This window comes from Pelecanus crispus, chromosome 26 (assembly GCF_030463565.1).
Source record: "Pelecanus crispus isolate bPelCri1 chromosome 26, bPelCri1.pri, whole genome shotgun sequence".
NCBI lineage: Eukaryota > Metazoa > Chordata > Aves > Pelecaniformes > Pelecanidae > Pelecanus > Pelecanus crispus.
The window spans coordinates 946149-962115 of record NC_134668.1 but is presented as its reverse complement, the minus strand read 5'-3'; the positions used below and the strand labels follow the sequence as shown (position 1 = coordinate 962115).

General features: G+C 66.2%; 1 protein-coding gene across 2 annotated transcripts; it reads right to left on the bottom strand.

The window, feature by feature from the left end:
• Positions 1-12429: 12429 nt before the first annotated feature.
• Positions 12430-15967, bottom strand: STAC3 (SH3 and cysteine rich domain 3). 2 transcript variants are annotated; one of them, XM_075724929.1, is made up of 11 exons: positions 15902-15967; positions 15231-15489; positions 14984-15081; positions 14636-14711; positions 14458-14555; positions 14271-14337; positions 13925-13974; positions 13671-13774; positions 13094-13145; positions 12738-12875; positions 12430-12528 (listed from the first exon to the last, which is right to left on the bottom strand). In XM_075724929.1, exons 1-11 carry the CDS (start codon positions 15965-15967, stop codon positions 12430-12432), a joined length of 1107 nt encoding a protein of 368 aa, XP_075581044.1. The 2 variants fall into 2 exon arrangements, with proteins under 2 accessions (XP_075581044.1, XP_075581043.1); XM_075724928.1 differs by having other exon boundaries at positions 14458-14552.

Sequence of the window (15967 nt, the reverse complement as noted above, 5' to 3'; positions counted from 1 at the left end):
GCTGCGATTTCCAAAGCCTGTTTTATAAATAACCGGGGTCACCAGCTGCCAATTGCTGTAATGCTGCCTTGATACAATTTAATAAACATAATAGCCTCTTCCTTCATCGTGACAAAGGTACCGGTGGGGCCGGAGCTGCGCCCAGCAAAGGAGCACACGGCTGAGCCACACGCGCACACGGCTGAGATGTGCACGCACATGGCTGAGACACGCATGCACGTGGCAGACATGCACACGGAGCTGAGCCACGCGTGTGCACGGCTGAGACATGCACACATGTGTGAGCTGCACACGGCTGAGACACGGGTGCACACAGTTGAGACATGAACATATGTGTGAGATCCACACATGGCTGAGACATGCGCATACAGCTGAGACATGCACATATGGCTGAGACGTGCGTGCGCATGTCTGAGATATGCACACACGTGAGACCTGCAAGCTCACAGCTGACGCACACACACAGCTGAGACACGCTTGCACACAACTGAGACATGCACATGTGTGAGACGCACACACGGCTGAGACACGTGTGCACATCTGAGACATGCACACAGGTGTGAGACATGCAAGCTCACAGCTGAGATGCACACATGGCTGAGACGTGCATGTCTGAGACATGCACACAGGTGTGAGATGTACACCCAGCTGAGATATGCATGCACACGTCTGAGACATGCACACACGGCTGAGACACACATGCACGTGGCTGAGACGCACACATGTCTGAGACACGTGTGCGCGCAGCTGAGACGTGCACCCATGGCTGAGACATGCAAGCTCGCACCTGAGACGCACACAAGGCTGAGACATGCGTGCACACGGCTGAGACATGCACATGTGTGAGACACACACGGCTGAGACACGCGTGCATGTCTGAGACATGCACACAGGTGTGAGACATGCAAGCTCACAGCTGAGACATGCACAAGTGTGAGATGTACACCCAGCTGAGAGACGCATGCACGCGGCTGAGATGCACACACGGCTGAGACACACACGCATAAGGCTGAGACACGTGTGTGCATGGCTGAGACGTGCACCCATGGCTGAGACACACAAGCTTGCACCTGAGATGCGCACATGGCTGAGACATGTGTGCACACAGCTGAGAAGCACACATGGCTGAAACGCACACATGGCTGAGACATGCACACACGGCTGAGGCACACACAGCTGAGACATGCGTGCGCAAGGCTGAGACATGCGTGCACACGGCTGAGGCACACATGGCTGAGATGCACACACGACTGAGACACGCATGCACATGGCTGAGGCACACACAGCTGAGACGCGTGCGCAAGGCTGAGACATGCGTGCAGACGGCTGAGACGCACACACAGCTGAGACATGCGTGCACACGGTTGAGATGTGTGCACACGGCTGAGATGTGTGCACACAGCTGAGACACACACACGGCTGAGACATGCATGCACATGGCTGAGACATGCGTGCATACGGCTGAGACGCACACATGGCTGAGACACGCGCACACGTGCGAGCCGCGTGCACACAGCTGAGATGCACACACGGCTGAGACGCGCACACGTCTGAGACGCACACATGGCTGAGACACGTGTGCACACAGCTGAGACACGCGCACACGGCTGAGACACGCGCACATGGCTGAGACACGTGCACACGGCTGAGACGCACACACAGCTGAGACGCGCACACGGCTGAGACACGCGTGCACACGGCTGAGACGCACACACGGCTGAGACGCACACACGGCTGAGACGCGTGCACACGGCTGAGACACGCACACACGGCTGAGACACGCGTGCACATGACTGAGACACGCGCGCACACAGCTGAGACACGCGCACACGGCTGAGACACGTGTGCGCATGACTGAGACACGCGCGCACACGGCTGAGACACGCGCGCACACGGCTGAGACGCGTGCACACGGCTGAGACGCACACACAGCTGAGACGCGCACACGGCTGAGACACGCGTGCACACGGCTGAGACGCACACACGGCTGAGACGTGTGCACACGGCTGAGACACGCACACACGGCTGAGACACGCGTGCACATGACTGAGACACACGCGCACATGACTGAGACACGCGCGCACATGACTGAGACACGCGCGCACACGGCTGAGACACGCGCACACGGCTGAGACACGCGTGCACATGACTGAGACGCGCGCACACGGCTGAGACACGCGCACACGGCTGAGACACGCGTGCACATGACTGAGACACGCGCGCACACGGCTGAGACGCGCACACGGCTGAGACACGCGTGCACATGACTGAGACATGCGCGCACACGGCTGAGACACGCGCACACGGCTGAGACACGCGTGCACACGGCTGACGGCCGCGCCCGGGGACCGGCAGGACCCGCCGCCACCGGCAGACACGCGCCGTCCCCGCGCCGGCAGCGCGCGCGAGGGTGCGCGCCCGCGCCCCCCCCCCCCCCCCCCGCCACGCCGGGCACGCCTGTGCACGCGCGCGCACGTGCCCGCCGTCCCGTGTGGGGCCGCCACGGGGCCTCCGCGAGGGCTGTGGCGCCCCCTCGTGGCCGCGGCGTGGGCCCGCCCGGCGGGGACCGGCACCGGCACCGGCACCGGCACCGGCACCGGGAACGGGAACGGGAACGGGAACGGGAACGGGAACGGGAACGGGAACGGGAACGGGGCCGGCGGTCCCCCCCTGCTGGGGCCGGCCCCGGCAGCCGCCGTGCCCCGCGGAACAGCCCCGCAGCGTGGGCGCCAGCAGCGCTGGGACACGCGTGGAGGGACCGCCCGTGGGTCCGCCGTGCCCCCTGCCCCTGCTGCTGCTGCTGCTGCCACGGCTGCTGCTGCCACTGCTGCTGCCACTGCTACCACTGCTGCTGCCACTACCACTGCTGCTGCTGCCACTACTGCCACTGCTACCACTGCTGCTGCTGCCGCCGCCACCACTGCTGCTGCTACTGCTACCACTGCTGCTGCCACTGCTGCTGCTGCTGCCCACCGTGTGGGCCCTAGGAGAGGGCCCGGGGGCGCAGCCCCTCCCGCAGACGCAGCCCCCGTGGGACTGCCCACAGAGCCGCTGTGGTCCTGCTCAGTGAGGTCTGGGGAGCCAGCCCAGTCCCAGGGCCAAGGACCCCAGCCCCAAAAGAACCTCAACCCCAGGCTCCCAGGGAGGCACTCGAGAGCCTGGGTGCCCCACCAGACCCCTGGCTCCAGACACAGAGTGGGGGCTTCTGGGCTGGGCAGCACCCTCTGCACCACAGGCAGGTCTGGGTTCTGTCTCCCATGTCCTGGGGGCCCGTGCCGAGCCCCCAGCAGCCGGCCCCTCTCCAGCTCCCCATCTCCCACCCCCAGACCTGCTGACTGATGCCAGAGACTCCAAAATCAATTCCCATCCCCGCCAGGACACAGTGAGAAGGCGACAAATCACGGCTGCTGCTCCGCAGCCCCAGCGCCTCATTTTTCTTGCTGAACTCCATAATAAGAAATCAATGGCAGACGCTGCACTCCTGATGCATCTCCCCCGGGACAGGTGGCAGCAGGTCCTTGCATCCCCCTCCCAACTCTCGAGTCCCCTCGCCAGGCCCCAGCTCCGGCAGGGCCCACGGTGCAGGGCAGCTCCCTTCTCGCTTGCAGATCCTGCCCCTTCCCTGGCTCCCCAAAGGCTCCCCGCTTCTCTGCACCCTGGCCGCAGGGTATGCTCAGCCCCGCGCTGTTGCACGGGGCCGGGCTGATTCCGGCAGAGCCCCAAGTGCCCCGGCCAGCGGCTCTGGCAGGTCCACCCCGTCCTGCTGCAGCCTCCGAGGTGGGGAGCCCAAATGGGTCCCTGCAATATCCGGGGGAGCCCCAAAACCACCGTGGAGCGGAGCGGAGCTTAAAGGCACCCAGCAGGCTCATTGTCCAGACCTGCAGCACCAAAAGGATGGAGCGTGTGGGTGGGAAGGACCCAGGTGTCCTGCGGGCACGGATTTGGGGGGGCACGGAGCCGCTGTCACGCGGCAGCTCCAGCAGCTGCAGAAGGGCCTGGGCTGGGGAGAGCCGCTCCAATTAGCTGTAATCGCGCTTCCCCGTGGTGCCTGACACCGAAAAACCTACATAATTACCAGCAGCAACAGGGAAGGCAGGACCAGGCGCTCGTGCTTAATTGAGTGTTTACAGCCCTGTGAGGGGGGGCAATAACTGTGCTACAGAAAGGAACCCCCCCACCCCAGCCAGAGAAGACACGGCGGGAGGGGGGAGACGACAGCCCCGTCCCTTTGCAGCAGGCTTTGCCCTGTCCTCGCACCCCTCCCCGGGGCGTCGCCGTCCCTGTCCCCAGGTAGACAGGACAGGTACCCCCCGTCACCACCAGCAGCTCTTGAGCTCGTGGTTGACTTGCAAATGCAGCCGCAGGAGCTGGAGGTCTCGCTCCTGTCAGCCAGGCTGAAATCCCCGGGGCCAGCTGGGGCGGGGGGGTCACCACCCCCAGGTATGCCCCAAAGGTGACGATGGGGCACGGGGACACACCCGCCCAAGGTCTGCGTCCTGCTGCCGAGGCGGGGGGACACACGATCCCACAGGGATCAGGGCTGGAAGGGTCACACCGAGGAGGGGGTGACGAAGTGACAGGCACCAGACCCCATCCTGCGGCCAGCGCCAACCTGCCCACGCTGTGCCACCCCCAGCCCTGGCAGACAAAGCTCCTGCCCAGCTGTTTTCTCCTCGTTAATTTTTCATGAGTGCGATGATAATTCTGCTCATCACGTTGCCACGGACCCCGTAACAATGAGCCACGGTGCTATCCCCAGGCCAGGCAGCACCGGCGTCGCGAGACAGCCGGGGCCAGAGGTCTCCAAAGCGGGCACAGCCAGGGCTCTCCCCACTGCGCCCGATCCCTGGTGGGCCCCCGCCTCCGGAATGCGAATGTGCTCCTGCACCGTGCTCCTGCATGCCATGCACAGGGCGGGGGGCACACGCGCAGGGTACGCACACAGGCGCACGCCTGCTGGCACGCGTGCGAGGAGGCACGGGAGTAGGCTTGCAGGGCCACACAGAGAGATGCACATGGAAATGCGGGCACAGCGCTATGGGCACGGAGGCACGCAAACGTGAGCACATGCATGTGCATGTGGCACACCTGCCCTGTGTGCAGCAACCTGCCAGCATGGAGGCTGGGCAGCGTCTCCCACCCGGGAGGTGCTGGAGCTGCCGTCGTCCCTGCCCTTCGCTCTCTCCCTACCGTGCCCAGAAACAACCCGTGGGATGGGGCAATTGGGTCAGAAAAGCGCTGGGTTCTGTATCCCACAACTAGGGACAGGCGGGAGGCGGGGTGGGGGGCACGATGGCCCCCCTGCCACCCAGGAAGGGCGCTTGGGCAGAACTCAGGCGTCCGAGCCCAGTCCCGGCGGCCGCTCCCCGGCAGCCCCGCAGCTGTATGGCACTGCCGCGCCGCAGCGCACTGGCAGGCGGTGCTGAGCGGGGGGCCCCAAAGTAGAGCTGGGGAGGGAAAGGCGGGGGGGGGGGCAGACAGCTTTCTGCCATACCAAGTCCTGCCCGCCCGGATGCCTGCCACTTTCTGACGTGCCCAACTAGAATCGCTAATTCCAATAAACCCAGGCTAGATTAATTTTCATTTCCCCATGCAAATCAGTGCTAATTAGGATGGATTTAGTTCACATCACAGGGGCTGTGGGGACAGACGCTGCACACAGTCGTCGCTCCCCAGCCAGGCTTTGGGGTGTTTCATCCTCGGTTAATGATTTGGGAGGGCGGACCCCACAGTCTGGAGGTCAGGAGCCAGGGTGGGGGCAGCAGGTAGAGCAGGGATCACTCTGAAACGCCTCGTCCCCCCTCCACCGACCACGCTCGGTCCCCACGCAGGATCCCGGTGCTGGCCAGCATCCCTCCCCTGCCCCTCATCCCCCACGCTGGAGCCAAAGCTGCCCCCCAAGAGCTTATCGCTGCCCCCGATGAACGCCCGTGGGGGGTAACCACAGGGGTAGTGAACAGAGCTGATGGGCAACCATGGGTGCCAGGGAGAGGAGGGGGCTCTCGCCACCCGGGCACGTGGGGGTCAGAGCGAGGAGCCGCTGGTTTGCACGGCTGGGAGCAAGGCAGCGACAGGCAGTGGCAGGGGGTCCCTGGGGGCCCCTCTTCACCAGCAGCCTTTTAAATGCAGATGGCAATCTGGGCTGGAGGCTGGGCTGCCTTGTGCCGGGGAGCGGGCAACGGTCCCGGCACTGGCCCGGCTGGGAGACGCCAGCAGTACCCAGCAGAATGCGACCGGGCCTGGATGCCTGGGGTCTGCCCGGCTCTGCAGTGGGGCAGGTGACAGCACAGCCCCCCCCCCAGCTCTTTCGGATTCTGCCTGTGCCTCCTCCCTTGCCAAATATTTAACTAATTAACGCTGCCTGCAGGCTCCTGTTTACGCAGCTTGTTGTTGAGCCAAGAAGGACTCCTGGCTGCCTCAGAGCAAAGATGGTGCAAAATGCAAACGGGACCCCCAGGCGCAAAGCTCAACCACCACCCCCCCCCCCCCCCAAAAAGGGCTGGGGCCCCCGGGCTGTCCCCACTGCCACCTGCGACACGCGGCTGAGCACCTGCTGGCGCCGTGCAGCCCGCAGCTGGGACCAGCGCCGTCCCCCTGAGCACCATGCAGCCCCCAGGTCCGGGGGGGCACATGCACGCTGCCTTGCCCCTGGCAGAAGCCCCCCCGTCCGTGTTGGGGGTGCAAGAGCCACCAGCACCATCCCCCTGTGCCATGCACCCGCGCCCTGGCTGCACCCCCTTTGCCCCTGGCTGTGCTGCCCCCTGAAATCTGGTCTCCTGGGGCCTCTCGCTCCCACCCCACAGCCCCCCAAACTCCTCTGCACCCCCAAGCATCCCTGAGCAACGCTCTCCCTCCTCTGCCGCATTGGAGAGGCTGGGGCAGCCTGGAGCAGGGGCAGGAGGGGGGGCACTGCACCCCGCACCCTCATCTTTACCCCTTTTGCTGAGTGAGCGGGGTGCTCACAGCGCTGGAAGGTGAGGAGCCCTTACGCCCATCCCTGGGTGGGAGAAGGCGATGCAAGCGGCCCCGGTGCCGTTCCCCGTCTCCAAGGGGTGCAGCCTGGATGCAGGGACAGTCCCGGAGGCAGGACGCTGGTCCCAGAAGCAGGACGCTGGTGCCATCAGCTGTCACTCAGCAGGCACAGGTGCCAGAGCAAGAGCTTGCACTCCCAGCCCCCCCCCCCAAGCTGTGCCTAGGGGCAGGGGGCTGAGCTGGGGGCTGAGCTGGGGGCTGTGGAGGGCACCGTGCTGTGCCAGGCACCGTGCTGTGCCGTGGGGGACCAGGCAGCACAGCTCGGGGTCTAGGCAGGCTGTGAGGCCAGAGACAGCGTGACAAACAGCCAGAGGCAGCGCCTGCCTCCTGCCCTCATTAAATCCCCCCTAACGAGCTCAGCGCTGAGCCCTGAGGCCCAGCTGGACTCGGAGCTGGTCATTACTGCTGACAAGGACCTGTCAAAGTGGGAGATGCGGTACTCGTGCCGTCCCCCCCCGCACGGCACAGCCAGTGGGGACACGTGGTGGGGGCACCAGAAAGCTGGGGACACCACCCTCCCCCCCCCCCCAAACCGCACCAGCTCCTCTGGGGCCCGTCTCTCCAGCCAAGCGGGAAGGTAAGCGTGCCCCCTCCCCGCAGGTGCCAGTGCGGGATGGGGCCCCCTCGCCTTGCCCATGCCGCTGCTTGGGGCTGGGGGGAGGCTGAAGGCGCGGGGGAGCTGCGTGGGGACGCTGGGGGTCCCCCGGCAACACCGCCGGGGCAAAGGGAGACTGGGGAAGGAAAATGGGGCACAAGGAGAGGGTGCAGGCACCCCCCGGGGAGAGAAGCATCGGGCCAGGGGGGAAACTGCGATGGCAGGGCACTGAGCCGGGGGGGAAGGGAGGTCTGGACGGGAGGGCCGGGCTGTGGGGCAGGACCGCTGCCAAGCCCTGGTTTTCCCTCTCCAAGCTCCTCTCCCAAGACCCGCCTGGAGCGGGAGAGATGGAGGAGGATGACGCGCGTGGCCCCGCTGCCACTCAAATCCCCGAGCGGAGCTGCTCCTTCCCGGGAGCGCCCTGGCACAGATAAGGAGCCCCGGTGATCCCCAGGGCACGTTTAATCTGGGACAGGACAGTTATTGGATAAATACCATGAATATGTAAATTGCATTTATGCTGATTTATGGCTGGGGGGGCAGGTGGGGAGGGGAGACGGTTTAGTTTCGCTTAATGCATTGATTTCCCTGCCTCGAGATGGAGAACAATCTCCGAGCAGCGTGTCCGCCGAGCCAGCGGAGAGGATTCGGGCAGGGCCACGCGGCCGGGAGCACCCCGGGGCCAGCCTGGACGCGAGGGGCCTCACCTGTGGGGCAAGAGGTGGGGCAGGCCGTGGGGCGCAGCCCCCAGACACCTCCACCTCCCGCCACCCTCCCTGGGGCTCGCTGTCCTCACGGGCACCCCAGAAAGGGTACGCAGGAGGCGGGTGCCCCCGTCCCCACCACGCCGGTGCTGCTCTCCTGGGATGATGTATGGATCCGGCACGTGACCAGCGGTATTTCAATTAATTTCTGGGCCTTGCAAAGACGCCTGACCTTTCAGGAGATGCAGAGAGAAATTGAGGCGATTAATCTGGCAGGTCAGGGTGGCTCCTCCGCTCTGATGCACCCTATGTGTTACACGGGGTGGGGTGGGCGGCAGACCCCTTTGCATAAACCAGCTGCAGAGGATTTAGCGGCGAGATGCTGAGCGTCCCCCATGCCGGCAGAGTCACAGCCCCTCTCTGCAAACAGCTGGGGTCACAACCAGGCTGCGAGCACCAGGAACGGGAAAAACATCAGCAAGACCAAACCCTGAACTTCTTTCTGCTCCGCAGCTGCACACCCGGCTGGGCGCACACCGGAGTCCCTCCGGAGCACGCGTTCCCCTGTGCGCCCGTGCCCACGCCGGGAGAGCACGTGGCAAGCAGTGCTCGAGGCTGCACGGGAGCAGCCCCGGCTGCCCAGCACCACCCATCCTCTCCCACGCGGGAAGGCCATGGCACTCTCAGCCTGTTGCCCATCGAGGGCAAACGAGTCTCCCCACCTCCACTTGCCCCTCGCAGCTCCCTTGCCGTACCGCTGCACCCCGGGGAAGGAGGGGGGCAGCGGGGAGTGGGCTGCACCCCGACCGAGAGGCTGCGGGGCGGACCCGGGCAGCCAGGCTTGCCCACGGTGGAGCTGGGAGTGGGAGTCACCTCTTAATTTCCTATTAACTGCTGATCAATCCAATTAAATCCTGCATGTAATGAAGGCCATCTGCTCGGTAGGGCTGGGCCCCAGCACTCCCCCCCCCATCCCAAAGCACGCGCTCTGTACTGTGCAGCCGCCGGAGAATCCACGAGCGCTGGCAGCGAAGGGGTCTTGGGGATGGGAGGCTGATGAAAGGGGTTTTGCCCAATTTTCCAGATGACTCTAATTAAGTTGTTCTCTTCAGCTGTTAAATTAGCTGGAGCCCTCCCCCCTTCCCTGGGTGGTTCCCCCCCTTCTCCTCCCTACTCCTCAGATGCAGCAAATCAGCTTCTAGCCCCCCCCGCAGGGCTCTGCAAATAAATAAATAGACAGTCCCGGTAAAATTAACCATATGAGGAGCTGCAAATGAGGTGGAAAATTGTAATGGCTCAGCATTTAAAAGCTGTCTGACAGGAGGTAGGGATGTGAGTGAGCAGGGAGGAAACAGTCCTGGGGGCTGAGTATTGCCCCCCCCAGGCCCCTCACCCGCCCCCCTCCCCCCCCGATTCCCATTATTCCGTTCCTCGCCTCTGCCCCGGAGCAGCGCAGCTCCCAGCTGGTGCTTGATGTGCTGGGGCTCGGGGGGGACCCCCCCCCAATGCGGAGGCCAGGCCCCTGCACCCACACCCCCCCTTTGTGGGGCCACCGGGACCTGGCAGAGGCTAACCTGGGCCGGGTGGCTGAGGGCTAGCAGGGGCCAAGGGCCGTAAGCCCCCCAAGCAGCAGGCAGGAAGGCCCTGGGTGAACGGATCCGGGGATGGCCAGCGCTGCCTTCCCTGCTCCGTCCCCAGGAGCTGCTCCCCGGCACCAGCATCCCCGGCACAGCCCCCTTGGGAGCCAGAGCCCCTCCAAGGCCACGGGGGAAGCAGGGCCACCTCCATGCCCCCACCCCGGCGTCGCTCCCACCACCCTATTGCTCCCAGCACCCCATCACTCCCACCACCCCAGCACCCCATTGCTCCCAGCACCCCATTGCTCCCAGCACCCCATCGCTCCCAGCATCCCATCGTTCCCAACACCCCATCGCTCCTGCCAACCCCATTGCTCCCAGCACCCCATTGCTCCCAGCACCCCATCGCTCCTGGCACCCCATCGCTCCCGGCACCCTGTTGCCCCCAGCACCGCATCGCTCCCGGCACCACCCCATGGCTCCCAGCACCCCATCACTCCCAGCACCCCATCGCTCCCACCACCACCCCATTGCTCCCCTCGGTCCCGGCACCCCATTGCCCCCAGCACCCCATCGCTCCCAGCACCCCATCGCCCCCGGCACCCCATGGCTCCCAGCACCCCATCGCTCCCACCACCCCATTGCCCCCAGCACCCCATTGCCCCCAGCACCCCATCGCTCCCAGCACCCCATTGCCCCCAGCACCCCATCGCTCCTGGCACCCCATCGCCCCCAGCACCCCATTGCCCCCAGCACCCCATTGCCCCCAGCACCCCATGGCTCCCGCTGAGGCCCGGCCCTGCCAGCGCAGCCCCTGCCCGCTCCCCTCGATGCGTTGCTGCCTCCCGATTGTCCCGCGAGGGAGGGGGCGGCTGGGCCGGCACCGGGGGCCCGTGAGGCGGGGGGAGCACGGGTGCCCCCCCCCGCCGCTGCCGGTGGTGTCCCCGGGGCAGGGCTGTGGCACCGGCCTGGGCCCCCCGCCCGGGGCGGGGCCGGCAGCACCACGCCGCCGTCCCGGGGGGGGCTGGGGGCTGCTTTGCCCTTGACCCCTCCCGTCCGCTCGCAGCGAGGGCCCGGACATGAATATTCATGGCGGTGGCGGCGGGTGACAGGGTCAGGGCTGGCGCCGGGGGGGGGCGGGGGTGCGGCCTGCCTCGCCAGCCCTCCGCCAGGGGGCGCAGCGCCCGCCGGCTCATTTGCATATCTTTGCATACGGCCCGGCCGCACGGCGCGGCAGCAGCGCCCCCGCCCGGCCCGCGGCGGCACCGGGGCCGCCCCGCCACCTCCGCCCCGCACACCGGGGCCCGGAGCACGCCCCCCCCCCCCCTCCCCGCCCCCAAACCGGGGCCCGTTCCGCGGGTTCCACGGCGATCGCGACCTCGCGGGGGCAGCCGCCGTTACCGGGGCCGGGCCGTCGCACTGCTGCCTGTCGCCATGGCGACGCGCGGTACCGGCGCCCCCCCCCACCCCGTCTCCGTGGTTACCGCCCTGCGGCCCCGCTTCCGGCCCGTTGCCGTGGTTACCGCCGGCGTCAGGGCTCCGCGACATCACGGAGGCGCAGCCGCCTCCGCCGGGCCGGAGCCCCCGGGCCCAGCGAGGTGCCCGCCCCGAGGTGGGCGCTCCCCGGCCGCCCCGCCCGCCCGGGCACCGGTCCCTGGCTCGGTGCTCGCCCCCCGCTCCAAGGACTCGTCCTGTCCCCGGCTCCCGTCACCTGTCGCCCGCGGCCCCTATTCGGGCCCCGCCGGGCCCCGGGCCAGCGCTCGGCGGCCCACGCTGAGGGAGGGACGGCCCCGGCCCCCCCGGGATGCGGGCCCGGGCCCGGGCCCGGGGGGGGGTCCTGCCACCCGTGCCCTAGTCGGCTCCGTGGAACAGCCTTCGGCTGGGGGCGGGGGGGGGGCCCACGCGGGGTCCCGGGCGCTGTGTTGGGGTGGGGGGCTCGTACACGCACACACACGCGAGGCGCAGGCGTGTGCTGCGCAGGGCGTCGCACGGAGCAGGGAAGCACCGTCGCAGCCTCCCGGCCTGGGCCGCAGCAGTCGGGGCCACCGGTAGCCCCCCCAGTGACGCCCCCCCAGTGACGCCCCCACTCCCCCCGCCCCGAGGAAATCCACACGAGGGAGAGCTGGGGGCGCAGACGTGTATTGCCAAAACACAGGGTTACACAGCCCAGAGCAGCGGGACAGGACCGCACTGACCCCCCCGAGGCACCCAGCACCCAGCACCTCAGGCAGGGGGGGCCGGGTGGCCTCCAAAGCGAGTTTGGGGGTGCCCCCTCCTTGCACCCAGTGTCTCTGAAGGCACCAAAAAACCCCACGGGGGGGGGGGGAACAGCCCCAGAGGCACCTCCCATAGCCCCGGCCTGCTCTGGTCCTGGGGGGGCCGGTCCCCACTGGAGACCCCATTGCTGCAGGCATCAGGGATGGGGGTGCCTGCTGTCCCCGTCCCCACCCAGCTCTGGCAGCTCCCTGCAGCCAGGGTCCATCCGTCCCCCGAGCTGGGTGGTCCTGGGATGCTGCCCCGCTCAGATCTCCTGCAGGAAGTCCACAGGGAAGAGCCCCACTTTGCGGCCGGTGTAGACTTTCACGTAACCGTTCACCTCCTCACCCTTCTGCACCACGATCTGGGGGCCAGAGGGGTGCGGGTGAGACCCCCGGCGCCCCGCAGAGCAGGGCCGAGGGAGGGGCTGGGCAGAGCGGGTCTCGCCCGAGGGGCTGGGGAAGGTGGGCAGCATGGGGACGGTAACGCGGGCCGGGGCGCGGGGTGCGGCAGGGTGGCCATGACGGGGGGGCCTGGAGGGCCGCAGGCTGTGACCACGCGGTCCCGTCTCACCTGATCCTTCTTAAGCGTGATCTGCCCGATCTCCCGGTTGCCCACGAAGGAGCGCGTCACCTTGTGCACCCGCTCGCCTGCCCGCACCCGGATGATGAAGTTTGGAGGGAAGTAGCCAATTTTTTCACCTATCTTCCCCTGCAAGACGGCAGCGGATGGGCGCGAGGTGGGTGTTGGAGCCCATCTGTACGACTCCCCGATTCCCCCACGACAAACAACCTGCAGATGCGGGTTGGCACGAGGATGCAGCAGATTTAGGGGGCTGCGTCCATCTTAGGGTGCAATTTGCACTCCCAGCTGACGTCTCCCTTTGCTTTAAGCTCTGCATCTTTCCCCTTGCAGGACACCAGCCTTACCCGCCACCATTCCTCGTTGGAGTCATCGACCACCGTGATCTTCTCACCCGGCCTGCGAAAGGAAGGAAGGGCTCAGTGTGAGGAGGGGGCAGGGACCCCCTGCCGTGGGACACCCTGAGGCTGGTGAGGAAAATCGCTCTTCTCACAGCACCAGCTCCTAGAGCCCTGCGCCAGGGGAGGTCGAGGAACGCACACGGCCCGCGGGCTCAGGGACACAGGTCCTGCACGTGAGCAGCTCAGCCTCAAGTCTGGGGTGCGAGAAATCAGCGGAACCGCATCCCAAACACCAGCAGCCTCGGGAAAGAGCCGCGTGCCCAAAGTCTGGGAGCTGGGAGAGCTGGCTCAGCGAGAGCCGGGGCCCCCGCTCGATGTGCAGCCCACTGGGGCAGGCAGAAGAGCCACAAAACCCAAACGGCAGCCAGCACGGCTCTAATATCTGCCCTCGTTTATTCATCCACAGACCCCTCCTGGCCGTGAGAGCCTCCTTGCTGGGGTGAAGACTTCTCCCCCTCCCCGCTGGACACCCCCCATCCTTCCCCTCATCGCCCCCGGGCCCGCTGCATGGCTGGGAACTTACGGGAAATCCAGGTCATCTTTCTCCAGGGCTTTGAAGCGATAAAGTGCCACAAAATAGTGAGACTGCAGGTAGCCACCGCGAATCCCTGGCTGCGGCTTCTTGTTCTAGGGGAGGAGGAAAGAGGGGTTCAGGGCCCCAGAGAGGCTGAGGATGGCCCTGGGGAGCCCGGCAGCGAAGATCCCTGTGCCTCTGCCCACGCTGCTCCAAGGTGGCCTTGGGCATTTGGGGCATGGGGTGAGGATGATGATGGCTACCTTGTCATCTGTTGGGCTCTTCTCAGTCTTCTTGTCCCCTTCAGAGGTGCCTGGAAATGGGAGAAGGGGGGGTTACATCTCTGCTGGTGCTGCCTCCCCACCCCGGGACCAGCCTCCTCCCAAGGGTCTCCTGTGCCCAGGTCAATGAGGGGAAGCAGAGTGCCCCAGGGTGGAGACCTGAACTGAAGACCCCCTTTCTGCAGGGCAAACCCCACCCCGGTGGGCCCCCCAAGTACAGCCTCCCCAGCAGCTCTCCCTCCCCGCCCCACGCTCGTGGCTGGAGCTCAGCCCCCCCCAGTTCCCTGGCCCTCGCGCACAGCCAGCCCCGCGCGGTTGCGGCACTCACCGCCCTCGGTTTTGCCCTCTCCTGGCTTTGTGGCCTCTGGTTCCTCATCCATCATAGCAGCCAAAGGCTGCAAGGCAGAGAGCTGTCAGGGGGTGCAGAGCGGGCGGGGAGGCGGGGGCAGCAAGGGGGTGCAGGCCGTGGTGCCAGGAGGACCCTCGGGCATTTGGAGCGACAACCCCGCACTCACATTTTTCTTGTCGTCCTGCCCTTTCTTCCGCTCCTTGTTGGCCATAATGACGCCCGTCCGCAGGGTCTCGAACACGGGGTCGCTCCTGTTGGCTGCTGCTGGGGCGCAGGGACGGTGAGGGGGGTTCAGCTACAGGACGTGAGGAGACGGGGCATCCCGGCGTGGGGACGGTACTTACAGAGCAGCTCCTTGACGCAGGCGTATTGCTGGTCGCTGTAGAGGGGTGAGCTGTATGCCCGGCGAAACCCCGGGGGCTAGAAGGAAAGAGGAGGTCGGAGCATCAAGCACCACCCAGACCCGTGCGCCATCCTGTGAGAGCTGAGCGGGGAGCGGGTGGGTCCTGGGGACCCCGAGGGTGACCCCCCAGCACGGGGGCGATGCCTGGGTCCCCCCCTCAGAGCCAGGGAGATGGGGCACGGCGCCTGGGTCCTGCCCGCGGGGACCGAGCCAGCCACGCTCCCCGCCACGTGCTTTGGTCTTCCCTGCAAGGAGGTGCCCCAAGGCCGGGGCCGCTGGGAACACTCACGATTTTGCCGAAGCAGCGCTGCATCTCCACGTAGGACTGGCAGTGGTGGTGGATGTTGGTTTTGCAGTTCTTGCACCTCAGGCCGAATTTGTTGTTGACTGGCAGTGGTGGCGGGGGCGGAGGGGTGGAAAGGAGAGGCAATGTGACACTGCAGCTGTGGGGACGGCTGGGCCGGAGCCCTCGCCAGCCTTGGCCCCCAGCCCTCGCCCTGACCACGGCCCCCAGCCCCTGCACCCTCAGGACTCACGGACAATCATGCGGGCACAAACATCACAGAACTTGGGCTTTTTGAAGTAATGATCTTTGAACTTGTGGGGTTTGTCATTGACAAGTTTCTGGGGCTCGGGAGGAGGCTCAGGCTCCTCCTCCTCTTCCTCTTCTTCCTCCTCCTCATAGATGTAGTAGATGGGTCCCCCCGAGGGGCTGACCAGCTCCCCGTTGGGCTGCGGCTCTGGCGCCGTCTCCTCCTTGGGCTTTCGCTGGAACAGTTCCTTCAGCTTCTGTAGCTGCTGGGGCAGGAGAGGATGCATTGCACGGGGCAGGCGTGTGGGGCGAGGCTGGCAGGCAGGCAGAGAGGCCGGTGCCTGGCTCCCCACCCCTTTGCTCTGACCTAGAGACTCCTTCTTCCCCCCAGGTGGGAGGAGACCCCAGGCGTCCCGGGACAGAAAGGCTGCGAGGACGGGGAGCCTTCTCCTGGCCCTGTGAGGTCCCCACAAAAGGAGGAACTGTGACTCCTGAGCAAGCATGCGGATGCGGGCACCCTGGGGAAAAGCCAAGCTGGGAAATGGCCGCCCAGCGCCCTGCTGCATCAGGATCCCGCCAGGCATCCCCGGCCCCACGAAGACTCCTGAGGCAGAGACGATGCTAGAAAGGGGGCTTCCCCCACCCGCCCAAGCTGCCCTGTGGGCACCCACTTACCCGGCTCTTGGGTTTCCCACCTGGAGCGGGTGAAGCTGGTGGCTCTGGCACTTCCTTCTCTGTCAT